Genomic DNA, 20,244 nt, shown 5'->3' with positions numbered 1-20,244 from the left:
TTTCTCCTGTGAGACAGAAAGTAAGACAGTTTTTTCTGAGTTCCTGTGGCCGCAAAAATCCATAAAATGTTCCCACTGCTGAGCTAAACAATGACCAAGACAACGCTTTAGATTCTTCTGTCCATGAGAAATCTTTCTAGAATTTTAGTTTTGGTATCCTGTCAAATAGAAGACCATTTTTAATATTCTGTCATAGAATTTCACATGTTTGCACTACCCTTTTCTATTTTTTTCCAGGTTTTGAATGGTCTGACAAAGAGGGAAATACCTTGGGATCTGGCACAACCAGCATGAACCGAATGATTTTCACTTTTAATTCTAACTGTTTAAAGGCAGAAATGAACTTGGAACCTTTTCTTTGTGTTGGCAAAAGCTGCTTCCCAATAAACATAGCTCTTTCCTTTTCCTTCCCAAATAAAAACAAGTTTACTCTCAAAAGGCATCATTTTTGCTTTTCTTAATGTTTTCATTCCTGCTCGTCAATTTATCAAAAGCTGAATTTCAACAGTTCAGTTTCCAGTTGATAGATATTGGTATTTTCTTTATTCGTGTTCCTTTAATGTTTGTCAAATCCTAAAATCCCAGAGAAACAAAAAAAAAAAAAAAGAAATTTTACAGTAAATTTTAGGCTATTCGCTTTTCCCCACGCTTTAGTTCAAACTTCTATTTTAGCGGGTCACAGTTTTGCTTTGGTGTGACATGTGTATCACAAAACAACAAAACACAAAAATCTGTAAAAAAAAAAAGTATTTTTAAAATGTTCTAATAAGCATGTAACAATGAAGAAATCCTCTCTGTTGGCTCATACTAAGCCTGTTGTTATGTAATAAAGTATTAAACACTTTCAATTTAAACACACTGATTTGCAGTAGGGATGCAACGATTCCCTTTTTGATTCGGTTTAATAGTGTAACATATGGTTCGGTTTTCGATCTAGAATTGAGCATGCTTAGTACATTTATTTCTGAAACCGGGATCTGCTACATGAAAATGAAAAGATAAGAAGAAACTGAGATTCAGTCAACTTTATTTGCTTGTCTCTGTAGCTCAGCTTTATAGTCATCTCTGCTGCACACTCACTCTGGATCCACGACTCATAAAAAAAGATTTGCTTTAGCCATTAACTCTCCCCAGGTAACACCTGCAATAAGGCAAGCTCCAGGCTGCTGCAGTGCTGCTCCGTTGTTATCGAGATGGCACAGAGCAACGGAAGGGCTGAACCAGAGAGGGTAATTAAATGTGCAGACAGCCTCGACTGTATGGTGGACACAGTTTGGCACTCAATTTGGTCGTCCTTCACATCCCAGAGTCAGAGAAACCATCAGCGGAGAAAAGGGTTCTGGTTAGCCGAGCAACATCTTTGGCAGGAGAAAAGGAGAGCACTTCAACATGAATAATAACTGGCAGAATGCAACAAAACAGGATCATGTCAGACAGAAACCTGCCCACTTCATACAGTGCTTTAAATCAACATTTTTACATTATACCAAAACAGTTGGTTCAAGTAGTAAACTACCAGCTTTACATGCTTGAAAGTCCTTTGTCCTCTCTACCAGGCTTATTCAATTCATGCTTGCCTTTAGTCAAACCACTTTTAAATGCTCAGTTGTTTTTTTGTTTTAATCGCACACAAGCGTAAAACTTGCATCTAAAGCCCAGAGCTGAATTCAGATTCATGAATTTTGTTTCAATAAATATTGATAGATGCAGCATCCTTTCTGTTCCTAATGAAAACAAACTGATTGTAACGTTGTATTCAAAAAGCAACAAGGCATCAATGAGAAAGTAAAGTGCTAAAAAATCAGCCAACAAAAAACAAAAAAAGTTTCAGATTGCTGACTGGTTTTTATGATTCATCACCGATCAAAACTAAACATCTGCAACATCCACTGCTGTCACACAGAGGCTTCTTTGCTTTAAAATTTACTTTAAATCTTTGTCTGCAGACAGACAAGTCCTGTAATGATTTTTTTAAGATTGAAGATCCTTAAATTTGCAAAGTTTGGCAGGTTAATCCAAAGATCCCACTGAAGGTGACTGTGAGGATTAGCTGCATCACTAATTTGCTTCAAAGCCCAACCTCAGGCCCGATGGCAGCTTTTCAGAAGCATTAAACACATTTAAGTATTTAAAACAGAGGAGGAGTCTTACGTAAAAACATGTTCTGACTTTCTCTTATTTCTTTTAATTCTCCAACAGGAATCTTTCCTTACACAGCAGTGAAATTCCTCTTTCAGTGGCTTGTTTGCGGGCTAAATTGATTCTGCATGAAGCTGAATCAGTTTAGTAATGTTTAGGAGGAACAGAATTTCCCCCCGAGTCTTTTATTTTAAAGCAACCAGATCCCCATAAAGTTAGTGTCAACGTTCTGCCATCTCAATATGCCGGTCCAAATAAGCTTTTATCTGCAAATAAGCTGAGGGTTGCTTCTACCATCCTCGTGGATCAATCGCTCTGAGAAGAGTGGGAGAAAACAGCAGCACGTTCTGCAGTACACAACTACATCCAGTGCGAGCTAACGATGAGGGGATGAGGTTAACGGATGACGTGTAGGTATTTTAATTCCGGATAGAGAAGGTTGACCACTAAGGACAGCAGTCGGGGTCCATCTTTGAGGCAGTGTCCGGGGTATTGGAGGAACTGCAGAGTCTTGTTCACAGAATCTTCAAATTCAGTATTTTGCTTAGCGCTACGCATGGCTTCCAAAAGTCCCAGTGTCTGCAACCAAACACAAAAACAAGAAATCTAAACTCTTTTAAGGTCTAATTTTAGAGGAGTACATATAAACCGAGCATTTTCTTTTGCACATACTTGTTGTGCTTTTGCAGAGAGCTGCAAATCTGCAGTTGGCTGGAGTCTAAGCTCGGTCTCTGATGGTACTTGGATGGAGAGGAAAGCTGCCAGACTTCGCACCACCACCCTAAACCTGGAGGTAAAAATTCAGAAACAGCTGACTGATAAACTTTAACAGATCCCAGATTCTAATGAAATGCTCCTGAAGGTACCTGGTGGAAACAGGAGACCTCTTCCCAAGGCCAATGGCGCTCAGCAGTCCAGAGTTGAGTCTTTCTTCTCCCAGCTGAAGCAGCCTGGTTTGTAACCTCATCAGACCCATGATGACTCCTGATACTTCCGTCTGCCCTGCCTGTGGCTGCAGCTGTTCCACAGAGATACTGAGGGCCTTGTGCCACCAGAGGAACAGTTTGGCTTCATCGCTTGGTCCGCTGGATGTAGGTTAAAGCCTCCATTTCAACCAAAATGAAAGGAAAACAGCACACAAGCTAACATGACAAAGAGAGAGTCAAACCTGGGGAAGACTTGGGATGTCCAGGTGTTGATGAGAGCCAGAGTCCTCTTCTCATTGGCTGCCGTGTATTCAGTGTTGAGGCGTTGCAAAATGAAGGCATAGAGCGTTAAGAAGCTGCCTCCTGTTTGGCTCTCGGACAGGAAGTCGTCCATTGTGAGTTCGGGGACCTGCAGAGAGGCCAGCACAGGACCCCAACCTACAGACTCTTCATCAGCTGGAGAAAGAAAACCGACATGAAGCAAATGTAAAACTCCAAGGACACCACAAACGATCCTCGGTATATTGACAGCGGGTAGACAAAGCTGCAAACACACCATGGTTGAAATGTGCCGTGATGCATGCCTCCATGATTCGCGTCATGTGTCGCACCGATGCAAGGGAACGGGAGCAGGCTGTGAGAAGAGGCAGAATCGGAAAGCCTCTCCCCTTCCTGTCCAGCCAGGCGATGACATGAGCTGATAGCGCCTCGCCTGTTGACACCCCCACCCCGTTAAGAAGAGCCAGCACGTCACTGAAGAGGCTGCAGAACGCCATGTGCCTCTCCTCCAAGCCCACCTCTGCAGAGGGAATAGTACAGGAGCCATGTTTTGAATGCAGAGCGTGCAGCTGCATTGGATGAGAATTCAGCGTCTTTGCAAAGGAAATTCAACACAAGAATTTTCTGAAACAATTGCAACTGGAAAATGAGGTGATTTTTATCACTGACAGGAGTGGAGCAGATGAGGGTTTTGGTGAAAGCAGCTCACCTGGTGGGTTAAATGTGACAACGCTCTCTAGAAGTGCTTCCAGCTGAGCTTCTAGAACATTGAGGCTGATGCCACCTCCCTGTTCCAGAGTGACGAGTGACTGCACACACCAGCACACGTACACTCCAGCTTTGCGCGTCTCCTCCTGATAGGAGTGGAACAGAGAAGGAAGGCTCATTTGGCCGTGGTCAAAACTAAACAGTGATGGGACAAATTTAAGAGTGAGCACACGATAGACGTATATAATCTGGGAGCCGAAAGAAGTGACCATCTTTCTAAGTAGAAGCAAAAATGTCATAGAAATGGTGGGAAAAAAGTTTGTATGAAGATTTTCATTGTTTCTGCAAAGACATCTGAGTGATGCACATTTACAGAGGAGCTCCCAGCAATGTCTTCTGCTTCATTTTCTTAAGGAAAATATTCTGTCCCACCTGGTGTGGGGCTTCAGCGGGACGAGGGTGGAGCCCGGCTGCACTGCGGAGGGATTTCAGCAGCAGCTGAGGTGCAGAATCCACACTCAGCAGCAGAGACGAAGGGTAGTGCGTGCTGACGTATCCCAGAATGCTCTGGTATGAAGACAGATCCAGTTGATGCCAAGGCAGAGAAGTAGACTGAACCAGCAGACTGAGCAGAGGGGAGTCCTGCAAGACCAAAACAAAAAGTTCACAAGAGGCACAAGGCAAATGAGAGTGAGCTTTTATTGCACAGCAGTCTGCGCTCACCTGTTGACTCAGGAGCACGTCCTCCTTAGCCAGAAAAACTAGCATATACAGCAGATAGACCAACATTTTCTGCGACTCTTTCTGTGCGTCCATGTCCGGTAAAGTTGGGCAAGCTGCAGAGCTGGGAGGTGTCTGTAAGTGGTGACTTAAAACACTGATCCAGTTGACATGGCACAGGACTTCGCCCATAAAGAGGAAGCAACTTTTTGGGCTTCCTCTCTCCACCTGCAGAACAACGGAGGTACAAAGATTCAACTAAAATCCTAAATATTGGAAAATAAACATAAGAATCCTGAGAATACTTGACATGTGAATCTCACATATATATTTACCAACTATATAAAAGAATCATAAAAGGAAAACTGAGAAAAACAAAAACAAATAAAAGATGTACAAGATTTAAAATAGTATTTATTCTTAAAAACAGCTTACTTTTGCAATATATGTTAGTTCTTTATTGTATGTCAAACTTCCCTGCATTAACTAAAAGTATTAACTAGTGTTTTAAATTGATTATATTCATGAAAATTTAAGCAGACTGAATGAGACTCTTTAAACAGCCTTTTTCAATGTATTCAATTCCGTCAGGGCCTTAGAACTGTAGTTTTATTTCAAATGATGAAAATGAATGCTTCTCATAATAATAATAAAGCCGGGGGAGAAGGTGGAGTCTCTCACACTGAAGAGCTGCTCCATGAGCTGAGTGTCAGGGTGCAGGTGTCTCCAGGGCAAGCTGCGCAGGTGTGTGTGGTGCAGGTGCAGCAGGTACTCAGGGGTGCGTGGAGCTGTGCAGCTCTCACAGTACTGCATCATGCACAGCCACAGAGCCCCTCTCTGACCAGGCAGCAGCCGGTCTGCACCAGAAATGTAAACACAATCTGTTAATGAAAGAAAAAAAAAATCCAAACAGCTTCTGATGAACGTGGCAGAAAACCTACCTCTGAACTTGTGATGAAGACTGTCTGTAAGTTGCACGTAGAGACCAACCAGTCTCCCTGCTCCACTGGCATCCGTCTCCAGCCAGGGGTAACACTTGACATGACTGAGAAAAAACATATTTTAAACAACTTTATATTGTAACACCAGAGTACTTTTAATCAAATGTTGTGTTAAAGTCCCCCTCCAACCATATTTGATTTATTTTAAAAGCATTCTGCCTCCCCCTTCCCTCCCCGTTGCTGCAGGGAGCTTGTGGCCCACCCACCACAATTTCTACATCACAAATAAGCTCTTTTTTTAAATAAAATGTTGTCATCTGCTCCTGCTCCATCATGAGAAAAATGGCACAGGATCGTGCTTAAAAACTCCAAAAACACCACTTTTATCAGAGTGGGTCTTTAATGTGGACTAGGCTGCACACACTACACTACAAAAACCAACCCTTCTTAAAAAAAAATAAAAAATCCATGCAGAATACAAATGTTTTAATGTCTGCCTTTTCAGAGGTCAGCCTCTCAATGTAGGTTTGACCAACACACGTGTCTAGAATGTTTCAGCCAAATAAAAGCAAAAGCTGTACCAAACTTACTTGCCATCACCTGCATTCAGAGGGAAAATCCACGGCTGAAATAACCTAATGAGTTTACCGTGAAGATCATGCAGAGCTGTGAGAAAGCAAAGAACAAATGATCGTTACAAAGCCCATCCTCACAACTCCCACCAGAGCCCAGGAATCAGTTGATACCCTTTAGTATTTTGCTGCTTCCCACTGGCTCTCTGGCGCAGCTGCTGAGCCGCACGTTGATGAGGCAGTTGAGCAAATGTTCCCAGAAGGAAGCAACATCTGGGATGTAGGATGCCCAGGCAGAGTAAAGGCCAAAGCTGCGCAGGTCTGGCTTACTTAGACGGGTTCGCAAGAAGTAGTCGCTCAGCCAGTCAACTGTCTCTTCTACCTGATTGGCCAAGAAAATAATGTTTTATAAACAGGAAGCAGCTCAACAGATTTCATTCTTTTATTCAAGTCATGATAAAGTAAAAAAATACATTTTTGAAAACCTTTATCAAATAAATCTTATAAGAAGAAAAAATGACTAAACAAATGTTCTCCTTGGCATGTTCTGCCATGGCACCATTTGTCTGATCAAGTCTGAGATTCTGTTTGTTCTCACATTGCATGACATTAACATCTCAAAGGTCGCTTTCCAACTCAATCTATGGATTTAAGTTTACTTTAATACAGGAAGTGTTTGCAATATTTTGTTCAGAACGCAAGCTGTGTTTTACTTAATGGAGGGTTAAGCCTGAAAGCAACTTCTGTAATCTGTCTTTACGTTTAACTAAGCAAAATTAGTAAAAACCCACAAGTAGTTTCCATTAAGTAAGTTAACAAGAGGCAACACAGAAAAAGAAACACCAAATCACAGGTGAGCAAATGAAGCGCACCCCGTTTTAAAGGCTGGTTTGATGCTAAATAATTCATTTATTCTAATTCCACATTGTTTCAGTTCATCTTAATCCTAAACTAGCCCAAATATGTTTTGTGTGATCAATTATTGTAATTCATTAAAAAAAAATTTTTTTGGGTTTATTTTTTATCTATCTGATGTTTTTAACAGAGCTATGGTAACAAGGTAATTTCCCCTTAATGGGATCAATTCTTTTCTATTCTTTTTATCTGAAACTATGTTTAATTGCTAGATTTGAGGGGAGAACACTTGCAAAGCTAATTCTGAATCTGTGTGGATTCTCATGCATCCAGGTTGTAGGTAGGTGGTTAAATCAGAAAGCAGTCAATTGGACGTGGTTGTTTTCCTATAATTGAAGATGTAACATCTCTTTCCAAAAAGGTTTCTCGTTCAGTCGACTGCTTTTTTTACCGACTACGTCAGTTCGTGGACGATGGCAGGAAATGGAAGTCTCCTGACTTTTTGAACCACAATTCTGTATCCATGCTCACAAACCACATTAAGCTTGAGAAAATACAATATAAAAATGCAAGTGAACACAAAATCAAACAGTCACCTGCTGAGTAGAAAGACTGATTGAGGATCTGTAAGGAGATGGTTGCGGTGCAGCTGCAGTGCTGACTGATGGCTCAACTTTGCTTTTGGGGCTGCGGGATGGAGGAAGGCATCCAAGCACTCGCAGGGTCACTTTCCAGCATTCTGAACTCAACAATTGGTTTGATGAACCTTTAAAAGTATGATATGAAATTTTACTGTAAATGAAAAAATAAACATCAAATAGTCTGGATCTTTAATGATGAATCTGAATACACAAGTCTAACTTGTAAAATCTTGTCTTTATGAATTAGTGGCAGGTTAAGCTAATTTGATTTTAACAATTGAAAGGGTATTAAATGCATGATCAGATCACTGCTGTTATGAATTTGTGTATTAATGTTAGTTCTTACTGCCACAAAAACCCAAAACACTTAAAAAACAAGCAGGTATCCTTCCAAAGTAGTGCTTAGTTTAATTTATTATGTTAATATTTTATATTTGTATACTCTATTATTATCACACTAATAAAACAGCTAAAATAACCTGGACATTGCAATGACTAAATGGAATACTCACTGGTCATGAGCAGACGAAGGCAATCACTGTAATGGTCCGGGAAATGGTGGCGCAAAAGGCAGCTCCAGTGTTTGGTGAAAAGATGGAAAGGAGTCAGCAGTTCAGGTTCGGGTTCTCGCCCGCAGACGCAGAGAGCTCCGTGCACCAAATCCAGCAAGCGGGTTCTCTCCGAGAACACAGGATTAGCTTCATTCAGCCACTGCGTCAAGTCAAACTGCAAGAAACAAATGTGCCTAAGTGAGCCCAACGTCGTGTTTTCTTAAGTTTTAAAGTCCCTTCGCATGAATGCAACCTTAGTCAGCAGCATGAAAATGACATCGGCACAGTTGAGATGAAGGGATGTCACCACATCCTGATAGAGGGAGACGAGCTGATTCGGTGCTGCGTTGGGAGTGAAGAAGGGGGAAATGAGAGGACACAGACGTCTTTGTTCCAGGATGGCCTTAAGGACACGACTGCACTCTTTCGCATTTCCCTGGATAAAAACCTGAAGCAGAAAACAATATTGTCAAAACAGCAAAACAGAGGCAACTTTAATCCTTTAACAAACGCACTCAGGCAGAATCTTTTCTACATTCTGTACATCATTTATGTATATTATCAAAACTTTACCATCAAAAGCCAGATGTAAGAGAATATCCTTAAATCTCTTTTTTTCAATACCAACATATGTAGAAAGTTGGTCATTTTCCTTTGTGTTTCAGATTATTTTGGCCCAAATGTCACTATAACGATGAGTCCCTTTCAATGTGGGGAGATTGTGGTGCTTACCTGTCCCAGTATCTCCACACAGGAAGACAGGTACTGGCGCGTTGGGGGATGTCGCAGCGTGTCCTCACACACGAAGGAGACCACTTGGTAAAATGCCGTCACACCAACCTGCTGCAGCGCCAGAGATTTCTCTGCTTTGTATGTGTTCACTAAAGACCTAGGGGGAAAGAAAACACACATGAAAGGAAAATAAAATTCAAATAAAAGATTTCTGTTCTGATGTTTGTCTTTTCTGTTTTACTGACGTTATAAAGTTCTCGGTGTGGACAGCAGCCTGGGCCAGGTTTTGAGGTGGAGGGGCCATGGAGTCGTTCTGGAGTCTCTTGATGTCTCTGCGCAGGGATGTTATCTGGCTGTGGACTGCTTCCTGTCTCTGGACACACTCACACTGCAAGGGTACAAACACAAATTAAAGAACTGAGCTGAAAATGATTCCCTAAAACAAAGTGAGTTTATAGCACTGGGTGTCTTACTGTGACCGTGATGTTTGCCGGTCCCTGACAGGGCTGCCCCCCCTTTCCTTTACATTCCAGGGCCATGGTGACCTGCTCTGGTCGGTTCTTGAACAACAAGGGAAGGCTCTCCAGAAGCTCATGCTCCAGTGCCACCTGCTGGGCTTCACGTGCAACTGCAATTCTAACGCCAAGATGAACTGTATTATTTTAGAGAAACTCCAAACTTTGGGCAGATAAAGACATACCGGTAATTATAATTTATTTTTTCCCCTCCAAGTGTCTGTGTCACAGATTTTTTAAAAAATAAAAAAGAAACATTCTTAAAGGAATCGTGACTCCTTTATTAAAAATTTCAGGATTTTTAATACCTTTGATGTTGATCTCTGATGCTGACCACAAGCTAATTAAAATCACTATAAATCTTACTAGATATTGTAATTTATAACTGTTTCTTTACCTGGCTTGGTCTTGCAAAGTTTGGAGATCCTGTTGCAACATTTCGGCAGCAGCTTTGGGGTCTGTGAAACAGACATTCCCAATTGCAGCCACTGGAGCTTTCTGAGGCTGTAACTCTGGAGCTGGTAGGGGAGTCGAATGCTTTGTCAGGTTGGACAGTATCCGCTCTTTTGCTAGAAGTAGAAACCCATAAAATGTCAAATTAAAACGAGGCAAAGGCCCATCAGCAAAAAAATACAAAGATTTACAATCCAAGAAAGGTTTTCTTGCCTTTTTACCGCTACATAATTACTGCACTAACTATGTTTGTATTACAGTGATCCCTCGTTTATACGCGAAAAGTGAAATCGGTGAAGTAGTCAGCTTAATTTTTTTTATTATTTTACAATGCAATACCGAACAATAGAATGAAACCAAAAATCAAAACCTGTTTTAAAGCCCAAAATGTGTTTAAAACAATGATTTTAATATAGTAATACAAGGTTGGAAACATTGTCACTCGCGTATTTCACAGTCTCAGCTGTGCCTCTTCGTCCTGACTCCGCTCCGCTAGCGTCTGTTTCTACTGAAGGCGCAGGAGTCTTTCTCCGAGAGAAGAACATTGTTATGGGTAGTTGTTGGCGCTCTCTCTTTTTCTGAGCAAGAAGATTTTTATTAACGGATATGCCACCTTCGATTATATTTGGGAACTGCAATAAACGACTCATCAAAGGGTCCCATTCTTGAGCCTTGCACTGAAGTTCAGTGAAGCAGAGCACAATGCACTGTAAAAATATCTGCACGGTAAAAAAAATCCGTGAAGCAGTGAAGCCATGAAAGATGAAACGCGATATAGCGAGGGATCACTGTACACTGAATGTAGAGTCAATGAGCTGCTTTGGTACCACTAGTCAGACTGGAAGAGTCAGTGAAGCCCAGGTTCTGAGTCTGAAGGAAAGCCGGCTCGCTCTGAGCTTTCTCCCACAGAGATAAAACCTCCATCTCATCAAACTGGAGGCGCTCCTGGTCCACAAACTCCAGCCACAACTGCTGTAAAGGAGTTTCGGATACAGCAATACATCACAAAATAAGACAAATTTTACAAAAAAACTAAATTTTTTCTTTTATTTTTTAGAATTCTTCCTATTTTTGAGGAAAAACGTGAAGGGGAACACACCTGCTGATGCTGCATGACCTGTGCCAGTTTGTGAGATTCATACTCCGGGGGGAGAGAAGGCAGGTACACCTCCTGCTTCTGGAGACTCTCATCATCCATCCACAAAGCAAACACTCCAAACAATCTGTGGGGAACCACAAATATGTAATAGCTTCTAGATACTACCCCACACTTTCATGAAACCAAAAATAGGAGTCTTTGTTGCATGATTTCAGCATCATTGACCTACTTGACCAGCTCGGTGTGCAGCTGAGGTGAGGTGAGGTTGTATGGTTGGGGATTACAGGAGCTTTTGTCGCTTTGTGAGTCAGATGAGGGGGTATTAGGCAGGGGCACCCTTAGTGCTTGGCTTGCAGCATGATGGAAGTCTGACACTTCTTGTATTCTTTGCCTCAGATCTTTTAGTACAAGAGCCTGGGAAGAGCCTTGGAAGAACCTTCGACCAATGCACCCCCCCGCAGCGAGCCTGTTGATCAACACGTAGTTTTATATATATATTTAAAGATTTCTAGTGATAAAGAAAGATGAGAATGCCTCTTACCCATACTCTGGTCCAGGCTGTCTCAGGTAGAGTTGCAGGAACTTCTGCCACACAAGCGGGAGAAGGGGGTGATCAGGGGGCGTGGCTATTGCCTGGCATGCCCAGCGATACACCTGCAGCCGTTGCAGGGACGGCACCACAGGCAACTTGAGCCTCTGCTGAGCCTTCTGTCTCGGCAGAGTGACAAACCGAAAAACAGAAAAAAAAACATCAGAAATGAGAGAGACAAACGTGTTAAGCACACGGAAAGTACATCCTAAAGCAAGAGTGAAACATTATGACTTGTGCTAAGTTCTAAGCTAAATAAGTTATTTTGATACCTCCATGTCAACTGTAAGTACCTTTAAAGCTTGATCTGGAGAGATGTTTTCAGACAGGAACTCAAGTTCAACACAGCGTGTCAGCTGAGACTCTTCCTCAAACATGCCCTCCATATTAAGCACCATCCAGGCAAACCAAACCTAGAGAAACAGAAAGCAGGAAGTTAAGGCAAAGAGTTTTATGAAGACAACTGCATGTCCCGCTGTTGCTTTAATAACTCTCACCTCTGCACTAAGAGATTGACCCTCAATGAAAGATGGTGTGGCATTTCCAGCAATCCAGCCAACCAGGGAGGAGAGCAGACTCCGGTCTCCATGGAAACCCAAAGCACTCTGCATCAGGGACAAAAACAGAAAAATTATGGCACTATTAAGCGCCAAGTTCCTACTTAAGGCAGTTTACTGTGTTGAACCCTTGAGCGTCAAAGATCAAATAAAAATACCTTATGCTGCTGGTACAGAAGTTTCTGGACGCAGTCCTCCTGGTGGTGAGTGAAGGCAGCGCAGCAGATCTGATCCATCAGAAACAAAACAGTCTTGTCTCTGTACCACAATTGCTGCTGAGTCAGGATCCCAACCCAAAACTCCAACACCGCTGAGGCTCCCACACGACCAGGACGCAGGCTTTCTACAACGTGACTCTAAAAGGCAAGAAATCATAAATAAGCAGCTTTAGAACTTATGGTCCAACTGTCACAGTAATGATGGAAAATTATTTACAGTATCTTAAAAACAAAAGGAAAAATTAGTATTGAAGGATGTACCTGAATGACGCTGTTTAGCAGACGGACATTGTCTCCATAGGTGGTCCCAGTAAAGAGGGGTGCAACTCGATGAGTGACCTGCTGGGTCACACCTTGAGGACACACACTGTCAGACTGCAAGAACAACTGGATGCAACTTACAAACCTGGCAAAGGGACAGACGCAAAAGTAGGAGTTAGCTTAAAAGATCTGCAGCTTGAAAGTGTTGCTTGAGGGATGTGTTTTATTTACTGGGTGTTTTTGAGCAGATAAAAGCTGAGAGGGTATGTGGGAGGCAGGATGCTATCCAGCAGGTTCACAGCAGCTCTCAGATGGCGAGACTGGATCAGAGTTTTAAACAACCCAACTCCATCAGTGCAAAAGTTTTCCAAGCTAAGAAAAATAAAAATAAAACATAGAAATGTAATTTCATTCAAGTCCTTGTGGAAAATCTCCTTAAATTTGATGTGTGGACCCAAACCTATGTCCCACTGTTGTCATGGCAATGGACAAATAGCACCCAATGGGGAGGCCTGCTTTTACCGCCCGTAGAACAGAGTGCATGCTGGGATCATGTGGAAGCTCAGCTGGCTGGTTTGATGCCAGTGCAGGAACTGTCCAGGCTCCCTTGGGGTTCTGGGTGTTGACATGGAGCTTTAGTCTTAACAGAAGTTGCCACGCCCACTGACTAAAGGACGCCTCAGGAGACACACCCAAACGAAGGATGCTCGCAAGGTAAGACGCCTTAATAGAAAAGGAAGAAGAAAGATCCATGAGAAACATCAAAAGTTACAGTGGTCAATAGTAAAAAATCAGTTACCTGTTTGATTCCCTCAGAAAGAAGCCCACTGTACGGTTTGTCTGTGAGGTACTTCTGATAGGCCTCAGCCACCAGCAGAGCCACTTCTCTGTGGAGGAATGATGGCAGGGCCAAAACCCCTGCCTGCAAAACAAAGAGATTACACATTTCCAGACTTATATTTGGGCCAACGAACCAATTTCCAGGGCAACCAGGATTACTTATTTATTTATACATTTTTGCCAACAGCACAAAGCCAATAATAGGTAAATTCACACACTAAAATCACAAATTCTTCATGTATACCTCTGTGTAACCCCAGTTTAGGCCTTCCAGGATAACGCAGGCTAAGCGGTTCTCCACTGCAGACAGGGGATGCTGGAGCAACCAGGCTCCAATCACGCAGATTTCTTCTTGCCGCGGCTGCCACTGACTTAAAGGCAGCTCCTTACACAAGTATAATGCAACCTAACACACACAAAACACAAAGTTTGACCTCTAAAAAATAAAAATAAAATAAAAACTGTTTTACGATATTCTGTAATCCAAAACAGTGAAACCAACCATTCCTACATTCTGGATGGTCTCTCTCAGTCTTTCCAGGAGCACAGAAATTACATAGGGATGAGACGTTGCTATGGAAGCCAGTAGCTCCCTTCCCACCTTGGAATAAGTTTCTCTGGTAGACACACTCACATAGGAAACCTAAAAGAAAAACAAACAGTAGAAGGTATAGAATGTTTTTGGTACATTCTCTATAATAAACGAACGACAATAGATGCTATTAAAATAGAATCTGGACACAGTAAAGAAGCCTCTATTGCAAAGGTAAATTGTTAGATGGTCAGCTGTTTGGAGCAACCATTCTCAGCTGGATACAGGTGTAAAGCCTTCTCCAAACTTGGAATGAGAGATTTTTCCAGGTAGAAAAGCTAAAGTATCTGGATCTTCTCGATTGAAGCATGGATGGAGCGTGACATTGACTAACAGATCAGGGCGGTGTTTGCAGTGATGCAGACTTTAAACTGATCGGTTGTGCTAAAGAGAGGGCTGAGTCACAGAGCAAAACCTCAAATCTCTGGTTAATCTGTGCTCACAGCCATAATATAGGCCAAAATGAAAAAAGACAGAAGTGGTGAAATTGAGCTTCATTTAACCCCTTGACACTTGAATTTATTTCCAACTATGAAAAAAATTCCACTAATTGTTTTGCTTTCAAGTAGATGCTAAGTTAACATAAGTTTGGAGTAAAAGCGGTTTGATGCGTCTTTGCATATAAAGGAGTTAAAGGTAGCATTGGTTGGAATCACACTTAAGATATTTTTTTAAATATCCTAAAAAATACTTTACGTAACATTAATACTTTATATTAGCAAAATTATCTTCCGTTTCCAATCTCCCCCTCTTTGAATCGCCACCTCAGAAAAGATTTGTGTGCCTGATTGAGGAAAGTTTTGTTAGTAACAACTGCCCCTTGAAGCATCTCCCAAGGTAAACTGACTCTGAGGTGAGAGCCAAAAGAACGGCAATTTAAAAGAACTAAGCGGAGTTCAGGTTCAGCTTAAAAGAGCCACATAGGTGGATTCCCTGCAGTAATGGCAGAGAGCTTCGATTGCAATGGAATCAGACAACATTCAAAGTCAGAGGCAGTGGTGTTTCACTTCTAGATTTCGGGATTTTCTTGGAATGGTTTGGAATTTTGTAACACTGCAAAAACTTACTGCAACAGAGCTGTAATAAGAGCTTACTGGATGAACAAGAAACTGTAAAATAGACTTAGGCCGTAAATTTCTTTCTTCTAAATCCCCTCATCATACCTGGTAGATCAGCAGAGTTATGGTGGTTATGAATGCAGAATCCGAGTGCTGGGTAGGTGTTGCCATGTGTGCTAATGCTGTGAGGAGGGATATGCCGTCAGAGCTGTTCACCTCACACAGCCATTGCTCAAATCTCTCCTGGTGCTTTGGGTCTAACAGAGAGAAAAAAAATGTGTCAGCAAAAGTAGCAATGCTTTGAGGATCACAGACTTGGAGGACTTGATCATGTGCGTATGGGATGATACCTCTAAGAGCCTGAAGACAGGACTGCGTGTCGGCTGTAGCTCTGAGGGTTTCCAACCCTGCCGTCTCTGCGCACTGCATAACATAAAGGACTTTCCACAACATAGTGCTGGACAAAGTTCCATATGGCATCCCAGACATGAACAGCCAGATGCCCAGCCTGTGAAGATGAAAAGAATCATACAATGAAACTGTTTCTGAAAGGGATTCATAACGTTCTAGCAGATCTTTCACCTTTTGTTTCTGAGGACGTGTAACACGGCTCTGAGGAACAGGTGGTCGTATTCCAGCTGCAGCTTTTCCAAAGAAAGCGACTGAACGTGGCTGCTGGATCCAGCAGCATCACCAGCCCTCACGTACTGGGCCCAGTGATCGCTGACATAACACACAGTCATTCTAAAACAAAAAAAACAACTATAACTAGCCTAAAGATGGATGCCTGAATGTATTAGGCTCATATCGTTCACTGACCGTATGATGTGTCCTATTCGCTTGACGAGCTGCCGGTACCGTGCTCTGTTGTAGGTCTGCAGGCCAAGCGCGAGAATTTCGATCAGCGAGGACGCAAACGCAAACATCCGCATCAGCTTCTGACTGGAGCAGGCCTGGGGCTCATACACACCTGGAAACACAGCTGTCGCTCAGATCCCATGATTAAAAACTCCAAAAAGACAGACAGAGCTGAAGGGTTTTCTCACCTTGTTTGCTCATCCCAAGCATGTGTGAGTAGAGCTCCTGAAAGGGGAACTGGGTCAACAGGGAAATAAGATCCTCCTCACAAAGCAGCAACCAGCTGCTCTCTGGATCCTCATCCTAAACATAAAAAGTGATTGGCCATTGCTATAGAACTTGATGTTGATTCATTGGTAAAATTCCATCACAAACTTTCATCGGAAATCTTGTTGGACGGATTTTTAAGGGAAGAGAAAGGACAAGAAACAATGTAGAAAAAAAAAATTCCAGTTACAGATAATTTTCTCTTTGGAGAAAAGTATATTATTAAAGAATGATAAAGAACGATTCCTACACATTGCAAAAGAAGCTGCAGTTTTAAACAGACTGAAATATTCAATGCTTGAAGCTAATTTAAATGAAATCGAGCTTTTTTTTTTTTCAATGTTTGAGTCCAAAAATGTAAACAGCACATTTCCCTCAATGATTGTAGCTACAGAAAAGATTTTTTTTTTTTTTGAAGACAGTAACAAGAAGTTTCTTTTATATATTCGGTAAATTTTGTCCATAAAATTAACATGAGATAGCCCTCTTTTCACGTTCAGTGTTGTTAACTTTACCTCCTCTCCACCTTCATCAACAAGTGTCCAGTTTCCAGAGTCCGGTCCTGATGTTGCTGAGCTCTGGTTATCCAAAGGCTTCATGTGGCTCAGAAACTCTGCCCGATGTCTGAGTAGAAACACAGGTTAGACTGCTAAGATTTCTTTCAAAACATAAATTATTTTTAACAAGAAAAGCATTTCTGTAGAGGGAGAACCATTCTGAGTTCTTGGATAAAAACTGCATTAGAGGGTCTTATTTTTACCTGGCAGGTGACATTAGGATGGCTAGGGCTTGCATAAAATGCTGCACTCCAGAGGCCTTGCCCCAGACTTGAATCTGGTGCAGAAAATAGAACAAAAAACTCATCAACTCGATAAATTCACTTACTGACAAAAATTAAAATGGGTACTTACTTGAAGGAAGTGTGCAGCCCACTTTCCCACTCCAGCAGGACAACACAAAAGATGGCACAACAGGTAAAGATGCTCTCCTGACCCTCCGACATGCAGCAGGACAGCAACCTAGAGAGTACGTATACAGAAAGAACAAATAACTATAATCTAACCTTGTGTATGTTTGAATATAAACATGGAAAAGTGGAGCTTGGTTTGTGAAGGTACCAATCTCTCCAGCCAATGATGGACGTCTGTCTGAAACTGTGCATCATCGAGAACTCTACGTGTGAAGCTAAACAAGACGCTGATGGCTTCTTTAAGGGGTTGCAGAGAACAAGGCTGCGTTTGGCTGCCAGAACAATCTGAAAATAAACACAAGACGCAGCTACGATAGTGTACAGCCTTTTTATGGAGAATTGTTTTTAAAAGTCCTATTAGAGCGACTCTGACGTCGCACCTTTTAGAAGGTGATACAAGTAGGACTCCACTTGCAGTCGTGACAGCAGAGCGGTGTATGCATGCAGCACCGCCTTTTGGTGCAGTAGCTCACTGCAGGCTTCGATCAGTTTCTGCAGCTCAGCCAAAATAGCCTGATTGAACTCTGCCTGCTGGAAACGGTGATATCCACACACTTTAGACTGGTCTGCACACAAACCCTGCAAGAAAAGAAAACAGAAATGCACAAATGTCATTGCAGAACAAGCTCGTTTTGACTGACAGTGCTCTAAATTTGATCAACGGATCCAGAAGGAACAAAGCAAACCTGAAGTGTAAGTTGTTCGTCTTTGAAGGTCCAGAGACGATTCTGTGTGCTTTTACAGTCAGAGGACTGCGTGTGCAGCTGAGTGTGCGACTGCGTCAGTTGTCTGCGACAGCGCCAATAGTTCTGAAGCAGTTCGGTTAGTTCGTGGTTTTCCTGCCGGGCCAGAGCGGAGAACTGGAGGTTACAAAGCTCGACACCCTCCAGCCAAGATTGCAGGCCTCCTCCTGGCTCCCAGACACTCAGCTGCTCTGGAGAGAATGCCTGCAGGGCAGCAACATGAGAACGCAAATGGACAAACGTTAGCATTTAACAATCATATTTCCATATTCTTTGTATTCCAGACTCAAATGAATGCTAAATCAAAATGCACAAAAGCACCTGCAGCTCTGGAGCTGTGCTCGGTAACTCTGGGTACAGTTTATTCCTTGAAAGATCGGCTATGGACTCCAGAGGCTGCAAACTCGGAGGAGAAGAATCCTGCTCAGGCAGTGCCAACACAGCAGGTTCTTTAGTACAACTTTTCACAGATTCTTTACATAACTGTATTACAGGACTGTCCTCCAGAGCAGCAAGAGATGGGTATAATGCAGGGGCGCTGGATTCTTCAAATTGAGGTGCAGCAAAAGACTGACTCCACAGCTGCAAGTTGTTTCCAAACTCAGCGGGTTGTGGTCCAACCTCAAGCTCGGCCCCCTGGGTTCCATCCTCCTCACTTATCTTTTCTCTGTTTGTTTCTGTAAGATTTACTTCAACGTGTGGTCCCACTGTTGATAAATTAAAACTTGATTGTTGAGTCTTGGTTAAATTTGATTTGTCAGAAGTCTCTAGCAAAGAACTCTGATGCCCTCTGGAAAGTAGCTGTGATGTTTGTCTTATGCTCTCAGAGGCTTTAACTGTGTCCGGTTCTTCCTCCCTGATCTCCTCGACAGGTGGACTGAGCGGGATCTCTGTGAAGGTGGAGCTGGATGCCACATCACAATCAACTTTGTGAGTTTTGACTGTTGTATCCTCTTCTGCCTGCTTCTGCTTCCTGTCCAGCTGAGAACATAAAAAGTGAGATGAAAAACAATATTATTGAGAAAGAAAAAGAGAAAGTAATCCCCACAAATACATATTATGTACCAGAATGTACAATATTATAATATAGAGCTGTATATAAATAAAGACAATAGCTAATTAAATACTGTTTAAACCTTTGTTGGTTTTCAACTGGGATGTTTTTGCAGGCAAAGCTAACGCAATCTAGGAAGAATCAAATGCTAGAAGATCTTTAACTGTATTTTCAAGGACATACGTTGTGTAAATAGAAAAACTATTGATGTGAGAGTTCTGAATAATAAATAAATAACAAATGACAAGGCTCCCAAACTCCTTTGTAGCGGAGTTGTGTCAATAAAGTTTTTTCAAATAAAGTAAATATGTTATGCTGGATGCCTGAATTACAAAGCCAGCTAATTTTTGAGTTTTCAAAGTTCTGTGAAATCGTCATCATTTTGTTTATAATATAACTCATTTCGGTTTAGAGCTGAACAATGAGCATTTGCCACAACTAATTCACAACTCGCGGACAACGCGTCACAAGAAAAGTAGAAATTAATGTATAAAATAAATGTAATGTAATTTTCTGTGTAATTACCTGAGATTTTCCAGTGTGTTTTGCTTTGCTCTTCTTCGGTCTCACTCTCACGGCCTCCATTTTAAGAGTCAAGTCAAACAGAAGCGATACAAAGGCGGACGAATAATCTACGGATGGAAACGATCGCAGAGAGAAAACCCGAAAACCACCATCCCCTGTTTTTTTTTGACAAACAAGTAGTTTCAGCAGCTAATAAAAAGCTTAATTTATGAAAAACTGGAGTATGAAAAAAATACTCGGGGGCTTTTCAATATATAGTTGAGAATATTCGGAACACGGTAGAGCAACCATAAAAAGCGTCGTTTAGTGTAAACATGCGGTGATAGATAATTCGGCAAAAACAAAACCTATCCCAGTTCAAGCTAGCTTTGCAAAGCTCAGCTGCTGGTTTATTCCGCTAAGTAACGTTTCTCCATCGATTTAGCGATTATCATATTTTATTCCACGAGATTAAAACGAAGATTTAAGTCGGTTGACAGACAGGTCATACGAAGATTGTCTCGGTCCGCTGTTCGGCTATCAATTGTTTTGTTTACGTTTCTTCCAGGAACTGCGCGATCACAATCTGCGATCACGTGACA

The 20,244-nt window shown here is 42.0% G+C and overlaps 1 protein-coding gene across 2 annotated transcripts; it reads right to left on the bottom strand.

Moving 5' to 3' along the window:
• Window positions 1–1,010: 1,010 nt before the first annotated feature.
• Window positions 1,011–20,230, bottom strand: epg5 (ectopic P-granules autophagy protein 5 homolog (C. elegans)). Of its 2 annotated transcripts, none has more exons than XM_011479221.4 (45): window positions 19,664–20,230; window positions 18,406–19,065; window positions 18,028–18,288; window positions 17,722–17,920; window positions 17,490–17,626; window positions 17,283–17,390; window positions 17,132–17,205; window positions 16,887–16,995; window positions 16,293–16,407; window positions 16,066–16,216; window positions 15,829–15,990; window positions 15,597–15,754; window positions 15,352–15,503; window positions 14,099–14,239; window positions 13,841–14,002; window positions 13,556–13,678; window positions 13,217–13,479; window positions 12,988–13,128; window positions 12,757–12,901; window positions 12,436–12,633; window positions 12,218–12,325; window positions 12,014–12,133; window positions 11,673–11,839; window positions 11,361–11,597; window positions 11,132–11,255; window positions 10,860–11,004; window positions 9,977–10,148; window positions 9,538–9,700; window positions 9,310–9,452; window positions 9,065–9,221; window positions 8,586–8,780; window positions 8,294–8,507; window positions 7,737–7,906; window positions 6,460–6,667; window positions 6,304–6,379; window positions 5,714–5,817; window positions 5,454–5,629; window positions 4,776–5,000; window positions 4,485–4,694; window positions 4,054–4,198; window positions 3,622–3,864; window positions 3,308–3,521; window positions 3,006–3,224; window positions 2,812–2,926; window positions 1,011–2,718 (listed from the first exon to the last, which is right to left on the bottom strand). In XM_011479221.4, the coding sequence occupies exons 1-45, from the start codon at window positions 19,721–19,723 to the stop codon at window positions 2,536–2,538; spliced, it is 7,752 nt and encodes a 2,583-aa protein (XP_011477523.1). In that variant the 5' UTR covers window positions 19,724–20,230; the 3' UTR covers window positions 1,011–2,535. The 2 variants fall into 2 exon arrangements, with proteins under 2 accessions (XP_011477523.1, XP_011477524.1); XM_011479222.4 differs by having other exon boundaries at window positions 10,860–11,001.
• Between the last annotated feature and the right edge of the window lie 14 nt (window positions 20,231–20,244).

This window comes from Oryzias latipes, chromosome 9 (assembly GCF_053564925.1).
Source record: "Oryzias latipes strain Hd-rR chromosome 9, Olatipes_Hd-rR_3.1".
In the NCBI taxonomy this organism is placed as follows: Eukaryota; Metazoa; Chordata; class Actinopteri; order Beloniformes; family Adrianichthyidae; genus Oryzias; species Oryzias latipes.
The sequence above is the reverse complement of the archived record's forward strand: the minus strand, read 5'-3'. Positions and strand labels throughout refer to the sequence as shown.

Excerpts from the sequence above, each read along its gene's own strand:
- epg5 (XM_011479221.4), bottom strand. The coding sequence starts at position 19,723 with ATGGAGGCCGTGAGAGTGAGACCGAAGAAGAGCAAAGCAAAACACACT. Across the intron at positions 16,996-17,131 it reads ATCCTAATGTCACCTGCCAG|ACATCGGGCAGAGTTTCTGA; the intron begins GTAAAAATAAGA and ends GTTTCTACTCAG. Across the intron at positions 13,480-13,555 it reads TTTCTGAGGGAATCAAACAG|GCGTCTTACCTTGCGAGCAT; the intron begins GTAACTGATTTT and ends TTTTCTATTAAG.